Here is a 27992-nt window from a genome sequence, read left to right as displayed (position 1 = left end):
TGCAAGTACGTGTGTTTGTGTGCTTGTGTATGTATGTATGAATTTGTGTGCTATCTATATATGTGTGTACATATATAAATAAATATACATACATACGGAAACCCCCCCGACTAAATCCTGCGTTTGCCCCTGATATAAATAAATATACATACATACATACGGAACCCCCCCCCCGACTAAATCCTGCGTTTGCCCCTGGGAATAAGGTTTAGAAACAGTGGTGAAATGAGCCTTAACTTAACAAAAATGTCTTACCAGGACGAGGCGGGTCCGCAAATGCCGGCGGCGGAGGAATTGGTCCAGGGGTGCCTGTATTAAACACATTGGCCACAGCATTTCCATTGTCCCCAGCAGAAATCAAACAAAAGCATTCATACCCTCATGGTTTACTGTACATTTCACAAGGTGCAAATCGCACCTGGGGCCTAATTCAGATCAGATCGTAGATGTGCTAAATTTAGCACATCTATGATCAGTTTCACAGACACTGGTAAATCTCAAAAATAAAAATAGATGCTTGCAGGGGTGATCAAGAACCAATTCAAATATTTATTGTCACTGTAATAGGCAAAATCAGTGCTGGGGTCTTCCAATCATAAATTACAGTACAGTATTTGGGCAATCAGAAGTGAATCCTGTCCCTCACCACATACAGTAATTGAACCTAAGGATGACATACAGTACTGTACAAGCACATTTTACTTTTGTTTATTTATTTGTTTCTAAATTTCTCAATAAGAAACTTTTGGCCTAGGGGTGCCGTGACTCAAAAACGTGTGGGAACCACTGGTATAAAGAATACCCAATAAAGAGAGTACAAGACTTACTGCTTGTGGCGCTGGTCCCCGGTATGGCAGTGAAAGAGTGGTGCCGGGCCCTTCGCCACCTTATCTGCTGCTGGGCCCTTCGCCATCTTATCCGCTGCTGACGCCCTGGGTACAAAAAGGAATGTACAGTGCCCTTAGATACAGTACATTACTGCACATAATGAATGCTGTAACAGTAAATAATGGCTGAGGAGGTGCTTAGGTACACGGGGTAATGGTCATTGGGTGCACCACACTAAGGTTGACAGTCATTATGTCGACCACTATTGGTCGACAGTGTTAATAGGTGGACATGGTCTATAAGTGGACATGTGCTAGGTCGTCATGAAAATAGGTCGACATGGTACTATTGACATTTTTGGGTATCGTTTTTTTCACAGAGTGACCGGGAACCCCAATTAGTGGTCAACCAAATGAATGTTGACCTAATGATGGTTGACCATATAATCGGATACCGGTCACTATTCCCATTCGTAACCCATGTGGATCGTAAAATATGAAAAAGTTCAAAAAATGAAAACATTTTAGAAAAATGCATGTCAACCTTTTGTCATGTCGATATAGTACATGTCTACCAAGAGGCCCTGATGACCTAGACACCCTGTTGACCTACTTACTATCGACCAATTGTGGTCAACCTAGACACTGTCGACCTAAGTATTGTCGACCCCAAGACCGGATCCCCTGTACAAGTAAACCCCTGGCAACGAGCAGGTACAGTAATGTAAAAGTAATTAGAAGCCTTACTGTAGGACTTAATGTGTAATGGGCATTGTGGTGTGTGGCATAATGTATCACGGACATTGCGGTGTGTCATAATGTGTCACAGGCACTGGTGTTTCTATAATGGGTGCAATGTGTCCAGAGGGGGCCCCCACTACACACAGTGCACCCATTTGGGTAATACTCACCTCTCCGGAGTCCTGCGCCGACATCACAGGTGCTGTTAAAACTCATTTTCACAGAGTTCTGCGCATGCGCAGTAGAGAAATCTCTGGGAAAATGGCCGCCGCGCCATTTTCCCGGAGATCTGTGCATGCGCAGTAGAGTCTGAGCCCTCTACTGCGAGGGGACACGGTGCACTAATTGGGGTTCCCCGTCACTTTACGAACAAAACAACACCAAAAAAAAAAAACTCATGTCGACCTTCCAACCCTGTCGACCTAGGTACTGTCGACCAATAGTGGTTGACCTAAACATTGTTGACCTAGTTACTGTCGATTCTATGATCCACACCTATATCATGGGCATTGTGGTATGTGGTATAATGTTTCAGGGGATTGCAGTGTGTGGCATAATGTATAAGGGGCATTGCGGTGTGTGGCATAGGGTATAACGAGCATTGCGGTATGGTGTGTGGCGTCCGGGCATGGTTCCGGTATGAATGGTCGACCATGTTAAGGTCGACAATCATTAGGTCGACCACTATTGGTCGACAGTGACATGGTCAACATGCACTCATGGTCGACACATGGCAATGGTCGACACATGAAAAGGTCAACATGGATGTTTGGACTGTTTTTGGTGTCGTTTTCTTCGTAAAGTGACGGGGAACCCGATTTAGTGTACCGCGTCTCCTTGCATGGCTCGCTTCGCTCGCCATGCTGCGGGCAAGGTGCCTCGCTCCGCTACCGCTGTGCTCGGCACAGGTTACTATTCCAAATCGTAGTCCACGTGTATAGTAAAGCATGAAAAAGTTAAAAATCTATTTTAAAAAACAGCCATGTCTACCTTTTCATATGCTGACCTGTCATGTCGACCATTTTCATGTGTCAACCATGACCACGGCAGGTAGAGTCCCCTTTTACACAATACGGCAGGTAGACTCCCCTTTTACACAGTACGGCAGGTAGAGACCCCTTTTACACAGTACGGCAGGTGGAGCCCCGTTTTACACACTACGGCAGGTGGAGCCCCCTTTTACACAGTATGGCAGGCGGAGCCCCCTTTTAGACATTACGGCAGGTGGAGTCCCCTTTTAGATATTACGGCAGGCAGAGCTCCCCCTTTTAGATATTATGGCAGCATTTGAAGTGACATATGATAATTTATAATATAAGGGAGCCGTGAACTTAGGCACACTGATATACAGTATGCAAGAGAATATGCTGTATATCCTTTTTGCATTTGATACCCCTCATGCTGGCAACATTTATTTTAATGCAGGTGTAATAAGCCATGCACACCATCCAGGCTGCCACAACACCTGCTGCCAACTCTGATCCTGGGGTGACAGGGGCAGCCCAGCAGCAGTGATAAACTTCTGCAGCTGCTCCTCTCGGTTTATGCTCCACTGCCGCCCGCTGCCCTGATGATCAGTACCACTTTGTTTAGTTGAGCACTGCATTGTTACTCGGTAAGAATTGTTTCAGCCATTGCCAATCAGCTCCTAACTGTCATGGTACAGACTGTTTTTGAAAATTGACAGTTATGAGCTGATTTGCTGGTGCAATTTTTCACTCACAGAGAAATGTATCACAAGGAGGGCTTTCTGTTTGCTAAGAAATGTCATTTACAGTATAACATACAGTATTGTATGGCTGTCCCTCCCTCCAGTCAAACACCATTTCTGCACACACTACATTTCTAAACAATAGCGAAGAGTTAATCCACTTTACTCTGAATACACATTAAACTGCTGCTAATTGAACAGTAGTGTCTGCAGAAACAGGTTTTGACTGGGGGCAGGGATAGCCATATTGTAAAGGACATTTCTTAAAGCAACCAAAAAGGTTACTGCATATGGAGTTTGTTCATGAATGCACCACTTCGGATACAGCATACTGTACAGTATGTCATACAGTATCTCACAGTATACTCATTATTAGGCTCACTCAGATACTGTATGTTTCGGAACGCCTGTATTTCTCTAACATCCTAGAGGATGCTGCTGGCAAGTCTCCCTGCTTTGTGGGACTTAAGGGGGGTACTCACGGAGCGATCACTTAGATTTGACTAGATTGCTTAGATTTTACGCATGATCGCTCCGTGTGTACCTCCCACTGCGATAGCGATGCGCAGCTCTGCGCATCGCTATCGCTGGTGCTAGATTGGCCTGCATGCTAGATCTTGCTGCCCTGCTTAGCGTGGCTAGCAATTGCGGGACATCCGCGAAGCCACGCCCCTTTTCATAGGCCCTATCCCCTTTTCGGGAGCACGCGGGTTCGCCACACATGTGTCCCTCCTTAGAACATAAGAAAGTTGGGAGGTATGAAGTAGGAACCAACTTCTCATTAAGTTCCATGGCTCTGCTTCCGCTGACAGGACACCATTAGCTCCTGAGGGTACTGAACATAGCCCAAGCCTGGCCAGTGCTCACTCCCGCAGCACTGCCGCCACCCCCTAACAGAGCCAGAAGTCAGAAGAGTGGTGAGTATTCATCACTGGAGACCTTTCATATGCTGACCTGTCATGTCGACCATTTTCATGTGTCAACCATGAGTCCATGTCGACCATGTCACTGTCGACCAATAGTGGTCGACCTAATGACCTAATGACTGTCGACCTTAACATGGTCGCCATCCAAACGGATTCCTCCGGGCACAATTTCTAAACTGACGTCTGGAGGAGGGGCATAGAGGGAGGGGCCAGCCCACACGTTTAAAGTCATTTAGTGCCGATGGCTCCTACAGACCTGTCTATACCCCATGGTACTAAATGGACCCCAGCATCCTCTAGGACATTAGAGAAATGTACATTACTTAAATACAGTAGTAATAATGTGCAGTACTGGACTGTACTTACTCCTCAGGGACAGCCGCAGTAATTCCAGTTTCCTGGGCTCCCTGGTGACCAGATCACTCCACTTCCTCTGGAGTGACCTGAGGCTGCAGGACTGGCCATATTTTGCGTGGATCTCAAGGCGGGCTTTATTGTAAGCCCGCCACTTCTCCGAGTTCGTAGTAAATGGCCGGTCCCGCCACCTAAGCAGGATCATAAGCTCCCCTCTAACGTAGCGTCTCCCTGCCATTTTTGCCTGATGTACAGTAAAACGGTCTCAACAGGATTCAAACACGGGATGCACGCATTGCAAGCGGACACTGTAACCATTATGCCAGTGCTGACCATGTTATGAGTTGGTACTCCAGGTAAATATATGATGTGTTTTGATGTGTTGTACTATTAACGGATTTTGTCCGGTGTCTGTGTACAAACCATAATGGAGCCTTCCAAGATGTCACATTAATGACATAGGGCCATATGCAATTGCGGTTGAATTGGCGAAAAAGTCGAAAAACGGGACTTTTTCGCCCAAAAAAAAAATTTGTCAATGCAATTCAGTACTTTTCGCCAAAAAAACGGACTTTCCAAATTCGACTTTTTCAAATTCGACTTTTGTCAAATTCGACATTTCTGCAATGGTACAAATGCGGCAATTCGACAAAAGTGTATTCAATTGAAGTTTGTAAATTCGACAACAGTGCTTTTAGACAGTAAATTCGTCATTTTCAATCCGCCACACTTTGCTGGCGGAATCTAATAAAATAATTTTAAAACATGGTTTTTTTTGTGTTTTTTTATTTGGTAATAGCATATCTACTGTATTTATATTAGAAGGGATTAGGTACTTGGTTTGCCTATTTAGGAGGCACAAGTATTATTTATATATTTTTAAAAGTATAATTTTTTTTTTTTTTTTTAATGGAATAGGAAAAGTCAGAAAAAAAAAATGCGTGGGGTCCCCCCTCCTAAGCATAACCAGCCTCGGGCTCTTCGAGCCGGTCCTGGTTCTAAAAATCCGGGGGGGAAACGGACAGGGGATCCCCGTATTTTTAAAACCAGCACCGGGCTCTGCGCCTGGTGCTGGTGCAAAAAATGCGGGGGACAAAAAGAGTAGGGGTCCCCCGTATTTTTTACACCAGCATCGGGCTCCACTAGCTGGACAGATAATGCCACAGCCGGGGGTCACTTTTATACAGTGCCCTGCGGCCGTGGCATTAAATATCCAACTAGTCACCCCTGGCCGGGGTACCCTGGGGGAGTTGGGACCCCTTTAATCAAGGGGTCCCCCCCCAGCCACCCAAGGGCCAGGGGTGAAGCCCGAGGCTGTCCCCCCCATCCAAGGGCTGCGGATGGGGGGCTGATAGCCTTGAGAAAATAGGAAGAATATTGTTTTTTCCAGTAGTACTACAAGTCCCAGCAAGCCTCCCCCGCAAGCTAGTACTTGGAGAACCACAAGTACCAGCATGCGGGAGAAAAATGGGCCTGCTGGTACCTGTAGTTCTACTGGGGGAAAAATACCCAAATAAAAACAGGACACAGACACCGTGAAAGTAAAGGTTTATTGCACACATGTCGACACACACATACTTACCTATGTTGACACGCCAACTGGCACGTCTCCAAGTCTCCGACGATCCGGGGTACCTGTGAAAAAAATTATACTCACCTGATCCAGTGTCCGGGAGATAATCCACGTACTTGGCAAAAAAATAAAATGAACACCCGGACCAGCGGACTGAAAGGGGTCCCATGTTTACACATGGCACCCCTTTCCCCGAATGCCGGGACCCCACGTGACTGCTGTCACAGAGGGTCTCTTCAGCCAATCAGGAAGTGTCACGTCGTAGCACTCACCTGATTGGCTTTGTGCGTCTGAGCTGTCAGACAGCGCATCACACAGCTCCCTCCATTACTTTCAATGGTGGGAACTTTGCGGTTACCGGTGGGGTTACCCGCGGTCAGTGGCTGACCGCGGGTAACCCCACCGCTGACTGCAAAGTTCCCACCATTGAAAGTAATGGAGGGAGCTGTGCGATGCGCTGTCTGACAGCTCAGACGCGCATACAGCCAATCAGGTGAGTGCTACGACGTGGCACTTCCTGATTGGCTGAAGAGACCCTCTGTGACAGCAGTCACGTGGGGTCCCGGCATTCGGGGAAAGGGGTCCCATGTGTAAACATGGGACCCCTTTCAGTCCGCTGGTCCGGGTGTTCGTTTTATTTTTTTGCCAAGTACGTGGATTATCTCCCGGACACTGGATCAGGTGAGTATAATTTTTTTCACAGGTACCCCGGATCGTCGGAGACTTGGAGTCGTGCCAGTTGGCGTGTCAACATAGGTAAGTATGTGTGTGTCGACATGTGTGAAATAAACTTTTACTGTCACGGTGTGTGTCTCCTGTTTTTATTTGGGTATTTTTTTCCAGTAGAACTACAGGTACCAGCGGGCCCGTTTTTCTCCTGCATGCTGGTACTTGTGGTTGTCCAAGTACCAGCTTGCGGGGGAGGCTTGCTGGGACTTGTAGTACTACTGGGAAAAACAATATTCTTTCACATTTCTCAAGGCTATCAGCCCCCCATCCGCAGCCCTTGGATGGGGGGGACAGCCTCGGGCTTCACCCCTGGCCCTTGGGTGGCTGGGGGGGGGACCCCTTGATTGAAGGGGTCCCCACTCCCCCAGGGTACCCCGGCCAGGGGTGACTATTTGGATATTTAATGCCACGGCCGCAGGGCACTGTATAAAAGTGACCCCCGGCTGTGGCATTATCTGTCCAGCTAGTGGAGCCCGATGCTGGTGTAAAAAATACGGGGGACCCCTACTCTTTTTGTCCCCCGTATTTTTTGCACCAGCACCAGGCGCAGAGCTCGGTGCTGGTTTTAAAAATACGGGGGATCCCCTGTCCGTTTTCCCCCCGGATTTTTAGAACCAGGACCGGCTCGAAGAGCCCGAGGCTGGTTATGCTTAGGAGGGGGGACCCCACGCATTTTTTTTCCTGACTTTTCCCATTCCATTAAAAATGACATTAATTATATAGAGATCCAGTGGCATTGTGCATTACATATTTAGGGCTATTTGAAACAAATGAACCGGAAATGATGTCCGAAATGTACATGCTGTTTATGATAGTCAACGGGTGCACCGTGGTTGGGGTTAGTGCTTTGTTACAACGAGCTCAGCTGGAAATAATAAACAGACCAAACAAGTGTATTTCTTTAAAAAAAAAAATATAAAAATAAATTCACCAAAAAAATAATAATCTCTGGTGTCGACAGGATTCGAACACGGGATGCACACATTGTAGGCGGACACTGTAACCGTTATACCACTGCTGACCACAATATGAGTAGGCACTGCAGGTAAATATATGATGTGTTATGATGTGTTCTACTCTTAGTGAACGCGCGGCACCGTGCTTAACATGGAGCATTCGCCACCTAGCGGTGAAAATGTGTATTACATGGCGTGGGACACAACGCACGCCATAACGTTATTACAACTCGCGATTCAGGACCCTAAATAGCGCGCTATGAGCAACGGTGTATGAGGATACATCTGTATGGCAGGATTCTGATTCCCTGACGACGGAGAAAAGCCATCATCATGGCCATTACTTTGGTGAAAATCCGAGGTGCCTGGGCCAGTCCAAATGGCAGAGCTTGGAATTGAAAATGAAGGTTGCCAATAGCAAACCGCAGATATTGCTGATGCAAAATGGTAATAGGTATGTGCAGGTAAGCATCCTGTATGTCCAGGGATACCATATAGTCCTCGGGTTCCATGGCCAGTACAATAGAGCACAGAGTTTCCATACAGAATTTGGACACTCTTACAAACTTGTTCAATTATTTGAGGTTGAGGATAGGCCAGAAAGACACATTCGGTTTCGGAACTAGAAACAGGGTCGAATAGTATCCCCTGCCTCTCTGGGACAGAGGTACCAGCACTACCACTCCTGTTTCCAGGAGGGATTGTACAACCAGGTGTAGAGCTTGCGCTTTCAACGGATCTGAGGGGACAACCATTGAACAGAACTGGCGAGGGGGACGTCTCTTGAAAGAGATTGCGTACCCGTGAGAGACAACTTCCCGTACCCAGGCATCTGAAGCAGTCTTTAACCAGGCCTGGGCAAACTGCAGAAGTCGGCCTCCCACCCTGGGGTCCCCCAGGGGGAGGCCCCTCCCATCATGCAGCAGGCTTGTCTTGTTTGGAAGCAGGCTGATGGGTGGCCCAGGATTGTTTAGATTTGGGCTTAGTGGTTTTGGAAGTATGAGCCTGTCTCAGGTATGCCTGACCTTTTGCTTTATTGGAGGTCGAAAGGAACGAAAAGTGGAACTCTTAGCCTTGGGAGCAAAAGGATTAGTACTTGGGAGAACCACAGTCTTTGCCGTCGCCAAGTCAGTCACAATGTTACTCAGATCCTCCCCAATCAGGATGTCTCCCTTGAAAGGGATTACCCGCTAGGTCTTTATAGAGTCCAGGTACACTTTCCAGGACCTCAACCACAGAATCCGGCACGCCAGGATAGACATAGTAGAAGCCTTGGTCGCCATGACCCCTGCATCAGAGGCCGTCTCCTGAATATAGTAAGAGGCTGTGGTAATATATGACACATATTGTCTGGCAGTGTCAGAAAAATACTGAGGTAGCTCCTCCTCAATTGCCTGATCCCATGCTTCAATTCCTTTTACCGCCCAAGAGGCAGCCATAGTGGGTCTATTACAGCACCGGTAAGAGTGTAAATAGACTTCAGGCATCCCTCCACACGCTTATCTGTTGGTTCCCTCAGTGAGATGACAGTTGTGACAGGCAGAGTAGAGGACACCACAAGACAGGCGACATGAGAGCCCACCGGCTGTGGAGTTTCCCACTTGTTGCTCAACTCCGCAGGGATAGGATAATGAGCTAGCATCTTTTTAGATAGGGAAAACTTCTTTCCTGGAGATGACCAGGATTCCTGACGTATGTCAATTAAGAGGTCAGAATGTGGTAAAACTACTTTAACAACCTTCTGACGTTTACACTTATCAGGTTTCTTAGATGTAACAGGAGGCTCAATGTCATCATAATTTTGGAGAATCAGCTTGATAGCCTCCACAAGGTCAGGAACATCAACCTGGGTTGCAGATTCCTCATCAGAAGCAACTGTATCAGTGTCTGACGGATCAGTATATTCCCCATCTTCATCGGAAGAATTATCCGAAATATTAGTGGATTGTGAGGAAGAAATGGCCCGCTTAGATGACCCCTTGGCCCCAGAGGGACGTGGGGTGGACTATTGTCTAACCAAAGTCTGATTTAATTGCTGTAACTGGGTAGACAAAGTATCCGCCCATGGCAGATTAACTACAGGAACAATATGTGGCTATAATAGCACAGGAGGCCCCACAGGGGGGCGTGAGACGCATTACAAGCGTAGTCAGCATATTTAAAAAAGCTGCCCAAGATGGGTCCTGATTGACCACAGGTGCCACAGACGGACTAGGAGATGTATGACCCCCAGCGCCTGAACCAGCAGCTAACACTTCCCCCATTGGTGAATCCATGACGACAGCACTGCATGATGCAGAAGCATCCGCGGATGTTCCACCCTGTGTAGCAGACATCATGTGGGATGTAGCCTTAGGATATAATAGTACAATATAGCCAGACAAACACAAAAAAAGCAAATAATCCCCTGTGTTTTGTGACAGTAAATACCGAGCAAAAACAGAGCAGTGGTGTGGAGTGACTGAAAAACACAGTGAGAAATACAAACAGTATACCCTGTGTAGCACTATATATTATATGAGACCCTGATGCATCTAGTTCCCTAGGGTACAGAATATAGTGATAGCAAACGTGTGATACATGAGAGTGGAATCCACACAGCAGCTATAGGCACACTCAGTCACAGGTACAATGCAGGAATAATCACATATAACAATAAAACTGCGCTGGACTAGTAATTACATATAGGTATGTATGTATACAGATATAACAATGCACAGTAAACACTGGATGTATATCACAGAATACGTGTACTAAATATTCAGATAACAGTGCACTTGTTCTTAACTAACACTGTCTAAAATGACATGTAGAATACTTAAATGTCTGTAAATGCACAGCGCTGATGATACAGGCGACTTTACAGAGGAGACAGTGCCCAGCAGTCCCGGAGATCAGCCCAGCTATGTAATGGCACCAAAATCTCTTCAGGGAGTGAGGGAGAGAGAGATATGCAGCTCCAGGGTGGGAACACCAGCAGTAGATGGCGCCCAGAGCTGGGGGAGGGGCTACAGGTCAGCACCTTATCCCCTCTGCTGGACTTCACCACCGGGTACTGTGGAGCCTTTTGTAAATGGATTTTAATAAATCAGACCTGTGCTCCTTGCCCTGGTGGATATAATGGGGTCCCAGTGCAACAGTGTCCATGCCAGCGGCGCGGTCCGTCTCCTGGGACCGGGACCAGATTGCGATTTACCTTACCTCCCCCTTCAAGTGCAGCCACGCGATCCTGGAGAATAACAGCGGTGGTGTGCCTGAAGAATGATGAACAAATTGTATCCAGCGCTCTACTTGTGTGGATAAACGCTGTGACAGCAAAATTGTGGTGGAGGTTAAACCCAATACCTCTTTAAAGATATATAACATAAGGGTACACAATTGCGCCTGAATATGTGGTGGTAATGGTTGTAATACTAAATGACAAGTATACGCTGTATATATGAAGAATAAGTGTATTTATTCTAAAACAAAATGACAGAAAGAGAGAATAAGTGGAAAAAGATGTGAAAAAATAGGAAATTAATACATTAATGAAAGAGTGTATATATATATGCATATGAAAGAAATCTATACATATGTATACTTTGGTCCGCAGTCCAGTACAATAGAGTGTGGCGTCCCACCTCGTTTAATTGTGCTCAAACTACTACCACAATGTGTGGAGGGGTATATACAACACAGTCCCAGAGGAGCTCGTTCAGTAATATACGGGGGTCACGGTCAAAAAGTCTGTTGCAGCAGCTTGATCCTGTCTTGAGAGGCAGGGGGGGTGAGGTGATCTTCTGACGGTGCTAGCAAATGAAGGGGTACCCCAGGTGGCTATGCGGGAGGGATGAGTTGCAGGAGATAGGTAATTTTTGGCTCTGGACTCGCCGCTCTCTGACTCGGTCTGTGGCTGCAGAAGGCGCCCGTGTAGACAGGCATCTGCCGCCGGCCAGATCCGAGGAGTGCGGTCGTGTCTCTGGGGGGGAAAAGTGTCACTGACTTCGAGACCCGGAGCGGGACTGTCCGCAGTGCACCTCCCCACTTACAGAGCCCTTACCTTATTCTTCTGTGCTCGATTCCCAACTTCCGCTGTCACCTTGCTTCCTTGTCAGTCTTGCAGCTTTTCGTCCGGTTTCACTTTCACTTTCCTGCACCTCGCGGTCACGTGACCTGTTCCTGTTCATCAGCAGTCTTCAGCGCCGTGGGTGATGAATGTGTCCAGAAATAGAGAGCTCTGCTGTGTTGAATATGATTTAGAAAGGTCGACACGCGTAGGAGCTAACAGGACACCGTTTCAAACAGACTGCCTTAATCATATTCAACACAGCAGAGCTCTCTATTTCTGGACACATTCATCACCCACGGCGCTGAAGACTGCTGATGAACAGGAACAGGTCACGTGACCGCGAGGTGCAGGAAAGTGAAAGTGAAACCGGACGAAAAGCTGCAAGACTGACAAGGAAGCAAGGTGACAGCGGAAGTTGGGAATCGAGCACAGAAGAATAAGGTAAGGGCTCTGTAAGTGGGGAGGTGCACTGCGGACAGTCCCGCTCCGGGTCTCGAAGTCAGTGACACTTTTCCCCCCCAGAGACACGACCGCACTCCTCGGATCTGGCCGGCGGCAGACGCCTGTCTACACGGGCGCCTTCTGCAGCCACAGACCGAGTCAGAGAGCGGCGAGTCCAGAGCCAAAAATTACCTATCTCCTGCAACTCATCCCTCCCGCATAGCCACCTGGGGTACCCCTTCATTTGCTAGCACCGTCAGAAGATCACCTCACCCCCCCTGCCTCTCAAGACAGGATCAAGCTGCTGCAACAGACTTTTTGACCGTGACCCCCGTATATTACTGAACGAGCTCCTCTGGGACTGTGTTGTATATACCCCTCCACACATTGTGGTAGTAGTTTGAGCACAATTAAACGAGGTGGGACGCCACACTCTATTGTACTGGACTGCGGACCAAAGTATACATATGTATAGATTTCTTTCATATGCATATATATATACACTCTTTCATTAATATATTAATTTCCTATTTTTTCACATCTTTTTCCACTTATTCTCTCTTTCTGTCATTTTGTTTTAGAATAAATACACTTATTCTTCATATATACAGCGTATACTTGTCATTTAGTATTACAACCATTACCACCACATATGTGTGCCTGAAGAAAACCGGTGTGTCTCCGCTGCAAGTACCCGGGAACCAGGCCGCGGGTGTATGCAGCGCCGCTGGGGAGGTGATGGAGCTGCAGCACAGCATGTCATAAAAACATAGAAAGTGCTGCGGCCCTTGAAGTCTTCTAAAAAAGCTCTTTCAGGGCTGCCTAGCGCAGCCCCACCTGTTAGTGACCTACACTGCAGGCACCAACTTACAAACTGAGCTCCAGTGCCTGGAGGCGGGGCTATAGAGGAGGTGGTGCAGTGCATCCTGGGAACAGTCAAAGCTTTAGCCTGTTGATGCCTCGGATCAAGATCCAACTCTACACCCCGATTTTATTCCTTTTGGAATACCAGTGTACCCCGCTGCAGAAATAATTTCTATAAAGAGTCAGTTCAAATAAAGTAAAAGGTTGTGATCAAATAAAGAAGGTGGTAGTTCCATTTCCAGGAAGCCTTTCATAGCATGTAGACCCCCAGAGTGTGGAATTATAGTGTACAAGCTGCAGAAATCAAGGCAGCATAGTAGTGTCCCATCTGGTAACTTATCCAATACTTGTAATTTTTTCAAAAAGGAAGTTATGTCTTTCAGGAAGGTCAGCTAATTACACAAAAGCGGCTGTAGAATAGAACCTAGTAGCTGTGCCACTAATCGGGATAAAGAATCCGGTGCAAAAATAATCGGCCTTCCTGGTGGTTTGGAGCTATTCTTGTGTAATTTGGGCGGGCTACACTGAATAGGAACTTTGGGATGTTTAATACAGAGGGCTCTGCATATCTTCTCTGGAAGTTTGCCCGATGTCTTAGCTGATTTCAGGATGGTCTCCAGTTCATTCTGATATGTCCCTGTGGGGTCTGATTGCAACTTGGAATAGACAGTGGAATCCGATAATTGTGAATAAATTTCTTCACGTAATCTTGGATGTTCAAAATGAAGATGGCCCCGCCTTTATCGCCGTCCTGATTATAATATCATCATAAGTACCTAAAGCCTTGAGAGCTCGCATCTCTGGTTTGAAAAGATTAAATTTAATTTTAGCAGGAGCAGATGTATATTTTGTTGAAGTCGAAAATATTACACACACACACACCACATGCAAACACCAAACAGAGCGGTCTCTGTACGTGCGTGTTTTCACCGTGCGTATGCATACATGCACGCTACGTACACTGGTTCATGAGCCTTGCGTATTGCCGCATGGTATGAGTATATACTGTAGCATACGCATTCGCACAGAAAAGCCACAAAGTCATATTCCATATTCTATTCATAGAGTGCATAATTTACACACACACACACACACACACACACACACACACACACACACACACACACACACACACACACACACACTGCCAGCAAGTTACATACACGTAAAAGGTAGAACAATAGAGTTATTCAGCTTTACAGGATGTGAGGGGACAGAGTAACTTAGTGTTTGGTATCCAGATGTGCAGTATTTTGTGATCTACATTCCGGTTGCTATTTGCAGTTGATCGCATGTATCTGCGTGTAGCTATACACAGAGATATAATATTAGCAAACTACTGTAAATACTATACTCTTGATATTCGGCGGGAACCCAGTGGTGAACTCCTGCAAGTTCACCTGGACCAAGCATCGCCCATTCATTTAAACCAACCTACTGTATACGACCTGCCCCTTGACCTATGAAAGAAGAGCTTACATTTCCCATTGTACTGTATCTGGACACATTGTATAAAAGAGAGTCCTCCTGGCCAGGCTCAGTCTACTCTCTGAAGGTCATCTTGCTAAGACTGACTAAGACCTGGATCCAGGAGCGCTCGTGAACAAACGTATGTACTATTGTTTGTAGCTCTTCTCTGTAATATTGTTGTATCATTACTTGTATCTTTTGAGTAAATATTGTTGATGCGTTGGACCACAACATAACATTTAACTACTGGTGCCGCATTCCATTCTTGCTTGGGGTTTAAGGTGTTTTCAGCCACACGTGTCGCTGCATTGTGCGCATAGCGTGTCGGCGTGTGTATGCAACGTGCATTCATATCTTAGCGGTTATTTGTTTATGTTTAGCGGCCGCAGCGGCCCGTACAACAGTGTGTTAAGATATTGCTTTTCCTTGTAAAATAGTCGAATTTAATAATTTAATAACCAAATCATCCAGCAATCTATGAAATTATTTAAGTGATGCATTGGTAAATGTGGATCAAATGCAGATTTTGAAGATTTTCTTAAGAAATTAGAAAAGATAGAGGTGTCCATGTTTGTACGAACATCTTGAAAATGTTCTTTAAGGCGCCGCTTTTGCGAGAAGGCATGCAGTTGAACGGATCAAATAAATTAGTAGGGACAAAGCAAAGTCCCTTACATAGGACCGCCGTCTCCATAGGATTAAGTACACGATCTGATAAATTGAAGATTAGCCATTCTTTCTCTGGGTGACGGGTCTTATTCCTTTGTGTAGTATCATCTTCCAAAGTTTTTTGATGTTCTTATTCAAATAACTCAATCTTGGCTATATATACAGTATATATACATATACATGTCCCAGGTTCCTCTCTTGTGTAAGTGCTTCATTTAGCAAACTGGAAAGACAACTTTCAACAAGGCTCAAGTGATCAGTAGTATTCCCTGGAGTGCATTTTCACATTCTGGTGGATATTCAATTGTTTGAAAAGTCAGTTGGGTGTCTGTTTTCTTTCCTGTCTATTAGATAGGAAAAATAAGATTTTACTCACTGGTAAATCTATTTCTCGTAGTCCGTAGTGGATGCTGGGGACTCCGTAAGGACCATGGGGATTAGCGGCTCCGCAGGAGACTGGGCACAACTAAAGAAAGCTTTAGGACTACCTGGTGTGCACTGGCTCCTCCCACTAAGACCCTCCTCCAGACCTCAGTTAGGATACTGTGCCCGGAAGAGCTGACACAATAAGGAAGGATTTTGAATCCCGGGTAAGACTCATACCAGCCACACCAATCACACCGTATAACTCGTGATACTATACCCAGTTAACAGTATGATAACAACTGAGCCTCTCAACAGATGGCTCAACAATAACCCTTTAGTTAGGCAATAACTATATACAAGTATTGCAGACAATCCGCACTTGGGATGGGCGCCCAGCATCCACTACAGACTACGAGAAATAGATTTACCGGTGAGTAAAATCTTATTTTCTCTAACGTCCTAAGTGGATGCTGGGGACTCCGTAAGGACCATGGGGATTATACCAAAGCTCCCAAACGGGCGGGAGAGTGCGGATGACTCTGCAGCACCGAATGAGCAAACTCTAGGTCCTCCTCAGCCATGGTATCAAACTTGTAGACTCTTGCAAGAGTGTTTGAAACAGACCAAGTAACAGCTCGGCAAATTTGTAAAGCCGAGACCCCTCGGGCAGCCGCCCAAGAAGAGCCCACTTTCCTCGTGGAATGGGCTTTCACAGATTTAGGGTGCGGCAGTCCAGCCGCAGAATGTGCAAGTTGAATCGTGCTACAGATCCAGCGAGCAATAGTCTGCTTAGAAGCAGGAGCACCCAGCTTGTTGGGTGCATACAGGATAAATAGCGAGTCAGTTTCCCTGACTCCAGCCGTCCTGGAAACATATACTTTTCAGGGCCCTGACTACGTCCAGAAACTTGGAATCCTCCAAGTCCCAAGTAGCCGCAGGCACCACAATAGGTTGGTTCACATGAAAAACTGCTACCACCTTAGGAAGGAATTGGGAACGAGTCCTCAATTTCGCCTTATCCATATAAAATACAGATAAGGGCTTTTGCATGACAAAGCCGCCAATTCTGATACACGCCTGGCCGACGCCAAAGCCCACAGCATGACCACTTTCCACGTGAGGTATTGTAGCTCCACGGATTTAAGTGGCTCAACTCAATGCGACTTCAGGAAATCCAACACTACGTTGAGATCCCACGGTGCCACTGGAGGCACAAACGGGGGCTGACTATGCAGCACTCCCTTAACAAAAGTCTGAACTTCAGGCAGTGAAGCCAGTTCTATTTTGGAAGAAAATCGATAGAGCCGAAATGTGGACCTTAATGGAACCCAATTTTAGGCCCATAGTCACCTCTGACTTGTAGGAAGTGCAGAAATCGACCTAGCTGAAATTCCTCCTTTGGGCCTTACTGGCCTCACAGCACGCAACATATTTCCGCCATATGCGGTGATAATGGTTTGCGTTCACTTCTTTCCTAGCTTTAAATAGCGTAGGGATAACTTCCTCTGGAATGCCCTTTTCCTTCAGGATCCGGCGTTCAACCGCCATGCCGTCAAACGCAGCCGCGGTACGTCTTGGAACAGACAGGCCCCCTGCTGCAGCAGGTCCTGTCTGAGCGGCAGAGGCCATGGGTCCTCTGAGATCATTTCTTGGAGTTCTGGGTACCAAGCTCTTCTTGGCCACCCGGAACAATGAGTATAGTTCTTACTCCTCTCCTTCTTATTATTCTCATTACCCTGGGTATGAGAGGCAGAGAAGGGAACACATACACCGACTGGTACACCCACGGTGTTACCAGAGCGTCCACAGCTATCGCCTGAGGGTCCCTTGACCTGGCGCAATATCTTTGTAGCTTTTTGTTGAGGCGGGACGCCATCCTGTCCACCTGTGGCCTTTCCCAACGGTGTACAATCATTTGGAAGACTTCTGGATGAAGTCCCCACTCTCCCGGGTGGAGGTCGTGTCTGCTGAGAAAGTCTGCTTCTCAGTTGTCCACTCCGGGAATGAACACTGCTGACAGTGCTAACACATGATTTTCCGCCCATCGGAGAATCCTAGTGGCTTCTGCCATCGCCATCCTGCTTCTTGTGCCGCCCTGTCGGTTTACATGAGCGACCGCCGTGATGTTGTCTGACTGGATCAGCACCGGCCGGTGTTGAAGCAGGGGTCTAGCCTGACTTAGGGCATTGTAAATGGCCCATGGTTCCAGAACATTTATGTGTAGGGAAGTCTCCTGACTTTTCCATATGTCTTGGAAGTTTCTTCCCTGTGTGACTGCCCCCCAGCCTTGAAGGCTGGCATCCGTGGTCACCAGGACCCAGTCCTGTATGCCGAATCTGCGGCCCCCTAGAAGATGAGCACTCTGCAGTCACCACCACAGCGACACCCTGGCCCTCGGAGACAGGGTTATCCGCCGATGCATCTGAGGATGCGACCCGGACCACTTGTCCAACAGATCCCACTGGAAGATCCTTGCATGGGACCTGGCGAATGGAAATTCTTCGTAAGAAGCTACCATCTTTCCCAAGGCTCGCGTGCATTGATGCACCGACACCTGTATTTGTATTAAGAGGTCTCCGTCTAGAGACGCCAACTCCTTGGACTTCTCCTCCGGGAGAAACCCTTTTTATCCTGTTCTGTGTCCAGAACCATACCCAGGAAAAGTAGACGCGTCGTAGGAACCAGCTGCGACTTTGGAATATTCAGAATCCAGCCGTGCTGTTGTAGCACTTCCTGCTATTCCGACGAACAACTGCTCCCTGGACCTCGCCTTTATAAGGAGATCGTCCAAGTACGGGATAAGTACTTCGGCCATTACCTTGGTAAATACCCTCGGTGCCGGGGACAGACCAACGGCAACGTCTGGAATTGGTAATGACAATCCTGTACCACAATTTTGAGGTATACCTGGTGAAGAGGGTAAATAGGGACATGCAGGTAAGCATCCTTGATGTCCAGTGATACCCTGAAATTTTCCAGGCTTGCAATAATCGCCCTGAGCGATTCCATTTTGAACTTGAACCTTCGTATATAAGTGTTCAAGGATTTCAATTTTAGAATGGGTCTCACCGAACCGTCTGGTTTCGGTACCACAACATTTTGGAATAGTAACCCCGGCCTTGAAGAAGGAGGGGTACCTTGATTTCACCTGCTGGAAGTACAGCTTGTGAATTGCCGCCAGTACTACCTTTCTCCGAGGGCAGCAGGCAAGGCTGATGTGAGGCAACGGCGAGGGGGAGTCGCCTCGAACTCCAGCCTGTATCCCTGTGATACTACTTGCAGAACCTAGGGATCTACCTGTGGGCAAGCCCACTGGTCCCTGCAGTTCCCGAGACGCTCCCCTACCGCACCTGTCTCCACCTGTGGAGCCCCAGCGTCATGCGGTGGACTCAGAGGAAGCGAGGGAAGATATTTGATCCTGGGAACTGGCTGACTGGTGCAGCTTTTTCCTTCTTCCCTTGTCTCTGTGCAGAAAGGAAGCGCCTTTGACCCGCTTGCTTTTCTGAAGCCGAAATAACTGTACCTGAAAATACGGTGCTTTCTTAGGCTTTTGTGAGGAAACCTGAGGTAAAATCTTTTCTTCCCAGCTGTTGCTGTGGATACGAGGTCCCAGAGACCATCCCCAAACAATTCCTCACCCTTATAAGGCAGAATCTCCATGTGCCTTTTAAAGGCAGCATCACCTGTCCACTGCCGGGTTTCTAATACCCTCCTGGCAGAATGGACATTGCATTAATTCTGGATGCCAGCCGGCAAATATCCCTCTGTGCATCCTTTATATATAAGACAACGTCTTAAATATGCTCAATGTTAGCAAAATATTATCCCTGTCTTAGCGTATTAATATTATCTGACAGGGTATCAGACCATGCTGCAGCAGCACTATTTATGCTGAGGCAATTGCAGGTTTCAGTATATAACCTGAGTGTGTAAATACAGACTTCAGGATCGCCTCCTGCTTTTTTATCAGCAGGTTCCTTCAAGGTGGCCGTATCCTAAGACGGCAGTGCCACCTTTTGACAAACGTGTGAGCGCCTTATCCACCCTAAGGGATATCTCCCAACCAGTGCCGGTTCAAGGGCGCAGAGCGCCCCGGGCAGGAAAGGGGCGTGGCCTAATACAGGGGGCGTGGTGAGTCACGCCCCTTGTACATTGAAAGCGCCGCTTGAATGCTGAGCGGTGCGCGATGACGTCATCGCGCACCGCACAGCAAAAGGTCCTCTCCACGAAGAGAAACTAGACGCTATGCGTCTAGTTCCCTTCTTGGAGAGGAACTTTGCTGTGCGGTGCGCGATGACGTCATCGCGCACCGCTCAGCAGTTACTCTCCACGAAGGGAAACTAGACGCATAGCGTCTAGTTCCCTTCACAGGAGGCGCCGAGGACGGGGACAGCAGCGGGCAGCGGAGGCGGACGGGGGACACAGCGGGCAGCAGTGGCGGATCTTGCCACGGTGCGGCGCCCTCCGGATGGCGCCAGCGCCCTCCGGAAGGCGGCGCCCCGGGCAAAAGTCCTGCTTGCCCGTGGCAAGAACCGCCACTGCTCCCAACGTGACCTATCCTCTGGTGGGAAAGGGTACGCCATCAGTAACTTTTTAGAAATTACCAGTTTCTTATCGGGGGAAACCACGCTTCTTTACACACTTCATTCATTCATCTGATGGGGGAACAAAACACTGGCTGCTTTTTCTCCCCAAAAATAAAACCCCTTTTATGTGGTACTTGGGTTCATGTCAGAAAATGCGTAACACATTTTTCATTGCCGAGATCATGTAACGGATGTTCCTAGTGGATTGTGTATATGTCTCAACCTCGTCGAGACTGGAGTCAGACTCCGTGTCGACATCTGTGTCTGCCATCTGAGGTAGCGGGCGTTTTTTGAGCCCCTGATGGCCTTTGAGACGCCTGGGCAGGCGCGGGCTGAGAAGCCGGCTGTACCACAGCTGTTACGTCATCCAGCCTTCTATGTAAGGAGTTGACATTGTCGGTTAATACCTTCCACCTATCCATCCACTCAGGTGTCGGCCCCACAGGGGGCGACATCCCATTTATCGGCCTCTGCTCCGCCTCCACGTAACCTTCCTCATCCAACATGTCGACACAGCCGTACCGACACACCGCACACACACAGGGAATGCTCTGACTGAGGACAGGACCCCACAAAGTCCTTTGGGGAGACCGAGAGAGAGTATGCCAGCACACACCAGAGCGCTATATAATGCAGGGATTAACACTATAACTGAGTGATTTTTCCCCAAATAGCTGCTTGTATACATATATTGCGCCTAAATTTAGTGCCCCCCCTCTCTTTTTAACCCTTTGAGCCTGAAAACTACAGGGGAGAGCCTGGGGAGCTGTCTTCCAGCTGCACTGTGAAGAGAAAATGGCGCCAGTGTGCTGAGGGAGAAGCCCCGCCCCTTTTTCGGCTGACTTTCTCCCGCTTTTTCTGGAATACTGGCAGGGGTAATTTTACATCTATATAGCCTCTAGGACTATATATGATGTAGATTTGCCAGCCAAGGTGTCATATATTGCCCTCAGGGCGCCCCCCCCCCCCCAGCGCCCTGCACCCATCAGTGACCGGAGTGTGAGGTGTACATGAGGAGCAATGGCGCACAGCTGCAGTGCTGTGCGCTACCTTGGTGAAGACCGAAGTCTTCTGCCGCCGATTTTCCGGACTCTTCATGCTTCTGGCTCTGTAAGGGGGACGGCGGCGCGGCTCCGGGAACGAACACCAAGGTCGGGTCCTGCGGTCGATCCCTCTGGAGCTAATGGTGTCCAGTAGCCTAAGAAGCCCAAACTACCACCTGTTAGGTAGGTTCGCTTCTTCTCCCCTTAGTCCCTCGCTGCAGTGAGTCTGTTGCCAGCAGATCTCACTGTAAAATAAAAAACCTAAATATACTTTCTTTCTAGGAGCTCAGGAGAGCCCCTAGTGTGCATCCAGCTCAGCCGGGCACAAGAATCTAACTGAGGTCTGGAGGAGGGTCTTAGTGGGAGGAGCCAGTGCACACCAGGTAGTCCTAAAGCTTTCTTTAGTTGTGCCCAGTCTCCTGCGGAGCCGCTAATCCCCATGGTCCTTACGGAGTCCCCAGCATCCACTTAGGACGTTAGAGAAAAACAGATACCCAACTGACTTTTCAAACAATTGAATACACCCCTTTGTATCATACCTGTAATTACCAATTTTCTTTGAAATTCAGATATGCAAGCATCACCTCTTATTTACTACAGTCTACCTAGTAACCAGCTGTGATAGACCATATGGATTGTTAATGATTATCCTATTATTTAGTGAGGAGGCACAGGATATATCTGTTAAGGATACCACCGTCTGTCTATAACACAGGTTCTCAAACTCAGTCCTCAGGACCCCACACGGTTCACGTTTTGCAGGTCACCTGTAGACTTTTAAAATGTGACAGTTGGTGATACACAGTGCACCTGCTGGGTGACATGGAAAACGTGAACCGCGTGGAGTCCTGAGGACCGAGTTTGAGAACCACTGGTCTATAACCATCCACCATTCGTTGAATTTCCTGATGGTAGATTCGAACTTTATAGTATACCCTAACATAGTTCTGAATGTAAATGTCATCATCGACATCTATATAAGAACTGACATTATATTTGATACAGGCTGGCATAATTGGATTACAAAGCCTGAACATTAACTACCTAACAGGTAACATGTGTGGGATGCATTCTCACCCGGTCATCCTCGTCCGCAATTGCATATTGTTTATACTCGTGTTTACTGCAGCATGCAATGACTATCAGTGTATAACCAGCCTTATATTGTTTATTATATTGTTACATTGTAAGTAGTGCCCAGAGTAATTTCTAAATACACTTTCCAAATTTGTTCTGCTGTTTTATCAAACACAGAAGGTATGAAATAGTTATAGGGACATTAAACTGAATGAACTGTACTGTGAAACAATGACGTGTAATTAACTGCGACTTCTTCTGACTGTCAGTAAGATGAGAAGTGAAAAGTAACAGTTTATTTCTGTCTGTTTCAGTTCTTTATTTTGCTCCTGCTGATTCTGCTGACTGAAGTAACACTGGCAATCATTCTCTTTATATATGAACGAGAGGTAGGACGGGTGACGTATAATCACCATCATTTTCTCTCAGTTTACGCTTCTGCATTATACTGTATTTTATTTTCCCTGCATAGTCAGTATATAATTACTGTGGCCATTTAAAGAAAAACATCCTCAGAGTAAATGACATCATGACAGGTATTACATGTTGCAACAAGCCCATCAGGTGCTGCTATCTGAAAGACCAGTCTTATTTATTGCTATAATACCAGCAGTGTCACAGATCCAAGCAACTGTGTACACACAAAGCGGTGGTCGCAGATCCTTTGCTAATCACCCTATGGTCACACAGAATGGCTGGGAGAACTGAGACGTGGGTGCCATGCTTTCTGCATACGGGATTGTAGGTGCAGGCTGTGTTTTTGCCGCCACTCCCCGTTACCTTCCCCAAATGGTCCATGACTGTCAATCAATTTGCTAATACATCCTAACTGCAAGCGACTTTGCAAAGGTACTTTGGTGCATTCACAGTGCTACCGCGATCCATGTGCAGACAATAATCGTCCAGCTCCGCAAGTATCGGCATTGCGTACACCTCTGAATCAGGCCCTATGTTTTCAGTTGGATTATACAAACCAAACCGAGCGCCGAGCATGTTTTGTGCATATTTATTTAAAAAAACATTTAGGTTACTCATGATGGCTGTGTATTCCAGGTATGCTGGGCCAGGGAATCGGAAGGCGCAGAACCTGGCCTTGGCTTGCCTGCAAACGCCCCTGCTCGACCCCCCAAAACAGCCACAGCTTGTCAATCATGATGCGCCAATCAATTAACAACGCAGGTGTGCATAAACAATCGGTTTTTATGTACAACTCTGAATCGGGAAGAATATTAATAAATATCTTAGAACTAGCATGAGAGTAAATGCGATGGCAGATGGCTTTTAACCGTTATACAAAAAACTCACATTCTATGGTTAGCCATCAATTGTTGAGTTCTGCACAGTCCACACCATCAGGTGGACACGCAAATGTACTTTTCATATTAAGACTGCCATCGATGGGGAAAAAAAACTTGTCATAGGCCATAGACCATCGATGTTGTGAATCATTGATGGTCTATGGTCATACATAGTATACTGTGCATGAACTTTGCATGAACATTTTCATGTTAAAAAAATTAAAAATCGATAAATAAGCAGCTGGCTACATTCATCGGGACATACCGTGAGCTGGGCCTTCTCTGTTTACTTTGTAGCCATCAGTTGGGGGTGTCTCTGGGCTACCTCATCACTGTGGCTAGCAGTTATCAGAACACACTGGGGGCAGAGCTGTGAGAGCAGGGGGACTAGGAAATCCCTTTGAGATTGGCAGCCGCTGGAAAATGATCTTCCAGCAGCCGCACAGTGGGCGTTTCTGACTGGTCGTATAGTTTGTGACCATGTCAGGGAAAGCCCAGCCTGGCTTGGACATTAGTGTGTCATTGAAGACAGGGCTGCATGTGACAGGAACAGTGTTTGAAAAATGTGAGGTGGATAATGGAGGCAAGCAGGTCACAGGCACATAGCATACTCATATGTGCATTTTTTTTTTTTTTAAATACAGAATTGTCACTGCCAAAATTCTACTTTTGCAGTGATAATCAAAAAAGAAAATCCTGCCTGTACATTGCATTGACAGGAGAGTAAAATCTAATATGGTAATATTTACCATTTGTAACAAATACTTATGGTTTACAATATGCATTTACTGGATTTGTGACTGAAACGCCTGTCAAACTGATGCTGAAAGGTTGTAGTGTCAGAAGCCCCTCTAGAGGAAAGGAAGTTACTCTACAGATCCAACTAGTATTGCAATCAAATGATTGAAACTGTTTTAATGATTTTTGTCCTGTTGTATTTCAGTTAGCGCCTTATGTACAAAAACAACTAACAAGTAGTTTTGAAGAACACAGAGCAATAAACAACCAGAATTCTACAATATGGGACACCTTACAGAGTAGTGTGAGTATACAATATTAATGTGTGAATTAGTAGCAGGTAAGGTAAATTATTGTCTTTCAGTAGATACAGTACTTGCCTTACAGGCCAAAATTACCAGTGGAAACAACTGAATCAGTATGCATGAAAATACAACACCCTAATTATTTAATTGGTACCTTGGGGTAAATTTACTAAGGTGGGAGTTTTTTAGAACTGGTGATGTTGCCTATAGCAACCAATCAGATTCTATCTATTATCTTCTAGAAGCAGCTAGATAAATGTTAAGTAGAATCTGATTGGTTGCTATGGGCAACATCACAAGTTCTAAAAAACTCCCACCTTAGTAAATTTACCCCCTTGTTTGTACTATTTTTGTCTCAAAAACAGAAATGGTTGTTCAGATAAATTTGATTTTAAATCTGACGGTTTCATTCCATTTATCTGAACAACTTGTCCATTTTCCAACATTTGGGAGGAAATTGTTAAACCAGCCAGATTGCAATCAGGGGCCTAACCAAGTTATTGACTTTTGTCTGTGTTTTCTGTGCAGTTTGCCTGAGTTCCTGTATACTGACCAAGCCTTGGTATTTTGGGCCTAAAGGGGGGTACTCACGGAGCGATATTCTAAGAAATCTGACCAGATTGCTTAGAATTTAAGCATTATCGCTCCGTGTGTACCCCATACAGCAATAGCGATGCGCAGCCCCGCACATCGCTATCGCTGGTGCTAGATTGGCCTGCAATCTAGCGGGTCGCTCACTTCACCCGCTGGGTGAAATGAGCGCCCCCCCGTCTCCCCCCGCACGCTCAGCACAGATTGCGCAGTGCTGAGCGGCGGGAGAGATGTGTGCTGAGCGGTTCGCTCAGCACACATCTCTCCCGCATCGGCCCGTCTGTATGGGCCTTTATTCAGGTTTGTTAGCAAATCTAAAATAGCACACTAATAGCCAAAACCATGCTGCACTGCAGGTGGGGCAGAAGTAACATGTGCAGAGAGCTTTAGATTTGGGTGGGGTGTGTTCAAACTGAAATATAAATTGCAGTGTAGAAATAAAGCAGCCAGTATTTACCCTGCGCAGAAACAATATAACCCACCCAAATCTAAATCAAGTTCATACTTGGATCTAAAGAATGAATCTTGCGTGTTCTTGATTGCGTGTAAGCTCCCCCCGCATGATTTCAGGTGCCATATCACACTGGAAATGGGCACAAATTAATGATGGAAGGTAAAAGGCGACGAGGTGGTCTTTACTCTGTGGCATAATGTATAAGGGGCACTACTACTGCATGGCATAATGTGTTGTAAGGGGTTCTACTATTGTGGTGCATAATGTGTATAAGGGGTACTACAGTGTGGTACACTACACTTAAAGACACGCACCCCCTTTTTCAGGGCACATGCACCTTCTGAGCACATATAGCCTCTGCCTGTCAATTGAGCAGAGGCTATCACAAAAATGTGAGCCACACGCAGGATGGGTCCTGTGCAATTTCCTGATAATTAGGAAACTGCATAGGGGTCACACAAGCGATCCATACTGAATTAGCCCCAGGGTCTATAACAAAATCCTGGCTATTCCTTCTAATTCCTATCTGGATTGTGGGGATGGTGTTGGCTTGGTTCCCCTCAATAATGCTTGACGTGTTCTGATATTCTCAGAAGTGTTATCTATTGAGAATGATATAACAATATAATTTTTATTTTAAAACAACTGCACTATTTGTGTTATTTCTTGTTTTTCCATACTGAGATATATAAGAGTATGCTAATTAGGATCATAGAACTAAAGCCTTCATGATATGCTCTATCACACAGGTTCTCAAACTCGGTCCTCAGGACCCCACACACTGCATGTTTTGCAGGTCTCCTCACAGAATCACAAGTGAAATAATTAGCTCCACCTGTGGACCATTTAAAATGTGACTGTGAGTAATTAATACACCTGTGCACTTGCTGGGTTACCTGCAAAACATGCACTGTGTTGGGTCCTGAGGACCGAGTTTGAGAACCTCTGCTCTATCACCAAGTGTTTCTAAAGTAAGGGAATAAAATCCTACTGACCATCTGGCATCTGTTTGAATGGGAGAGGAATATCTTCTACACTATTCCGTTTTAATTGAAGGCACCAGGGTGTATTAAGTTAATTAGAATTGAATACACTATATACTTATTAAATGTCCACACAGGTGTTGCCAGTGTCGGACTGGGGCCTGAGTGGCACACCGGGGGGAATGCTGTTATAGAGGTCCATGCTTAAGAGTGGGGCCAGGCTCCAGTGAGAGTGTGACCAGCAACCACAGAGGTTTGGATAACCATTACAGAGTACATGTTCTGTGCCCCTTGGTAAATGTATAATAAACCAAATTCTTGTGAAGTATAAGGTAATATATGTATAATGCATAATTCAAGTGCACTAGGATAGAGTTTGGAACCTGATCCCTAGAGGAGGAGGGGGGCCCACAGGCAGTGGGGCCCACCGGTGGTTTCCCCTGTTCACCTGTGGGCCAGTCCGACCCTGGTTGTTGTAGTTTATTCATTAAATGCCAGGATGGTACAAACAGCATTAAGGCCCCTATTTACTACAATGTGGTTGTAGTGTGATATTTTCACCTAACTTTGCATTGCAAATTTAGGAAATACCACTTGAGTGTATCAAAATTCTCCTGCAGGTACAGAGCTTGCGAGAACCGTGGTCCCAGTAAATCTCCTCTGCACTCTTCTCACTGTATTTTTTTGGAAAAAATACATTGAGTGTGTCTCAGCGCATGCACCCCTGCAGCCCAGTCCTGCTGACACCCCTCACCGCCAGCAGAGGCGGGGAGCAGTGTTATCATTGATGGGGGGCTGTGTCAGCAGCGGCAGGGTGTCAGCCGAGACAGTGTTTTGTTTTTAAACTTTTTTTTTTTTTTTACAATGATTTGCTTGTGGTCTTTTTAGACTTTGGGAAAATAACACCACCTAGAAACGCAGTTTCTAGGTGGCGTTATTATCACAGGGCTCAGCCCCGGTATTTTTTCACAATTCCCCTTAGTAAATTTGGGCAGATGTGCATACTTAATTAAAGGGTTTGGAGTAGTTTTTCACAAAAACGTCTCCAAAAACCCTTTAATACATTCAGGTGATATTATAATAATGTGAATAGGGTGTGAAAACACCCTTTTACACATTATTTTAGTAAACATAGTATTAATAAATATACCTAGAAGTGTGGTTCCAGCAATCACATCAGCAAATTATTCCCGCGACCCTGTCACTGTCGATCCACTGGTCACCTAGTCATCAGCCAGC

General features: G+C 46.5%; 1 protein-coding gene and 1 long non-coding RNA gene across 3 annotated transcripts in view; one reads left to right on the top strand and one right to left on the bottom strand.

Annotated features, from left to right (window-relative positions):
• CD53 (CD53 molecule) overlaps positions 1-27992 on the top strand; it is a 114982-nt gene that overhangs the window by 68666 nt on the left and 18324 nt on the right. For both annotated transcript variants that reach the window (XM_063955474.1, XM_063955475.1), the window contains exons 4-5: positions 22699-22773; positions 24626-24724. In XM_063955474.1, the coding sequence (XP_063811544.1) occupies positions 22699-22773; positions 24626-24724 (174 nt within the window). The remainder of the gene's footprint in view (positions 1-22698; positions 22774-24625; positions 24725-27992) is intronic.
• LOC135047756 (uncharacterized) lies at positions 269-27992 on the bottom strand. Its single transcript, XR_010239746.1, has 3 exons — positions 27904-27992; positions 828-932; positions 269-309 (listed from the first exon to the last, which is right to left on the bottom strand). It is a non-coding gene; the product is annotated as an uncharacterized LOC135047756 (long non-coding RNA).

The sequence above is a fragment of the Pseudophryne corroboree genome, chromosome 2 (assembly GCF_028390025.1).
Source record: "Pseudophryne corroboree isolate aPseCor3 chromosome 2, aPseCor3.hap2, whole genome shotgun sequence".
Classification (NCBI taxonomy): domain Eukaryota; kingdom Metazoa; phylum Chordata; class Amphibia; order Anura; family Myobatrachidae; genus Pseudophryne; species Pseudophryne corroboree.
The sequence above is the reverse complement of the archived record's forward strand: the minus strand, read 5'-3'. Positions and strand labels throughout refer to the sequence as shown.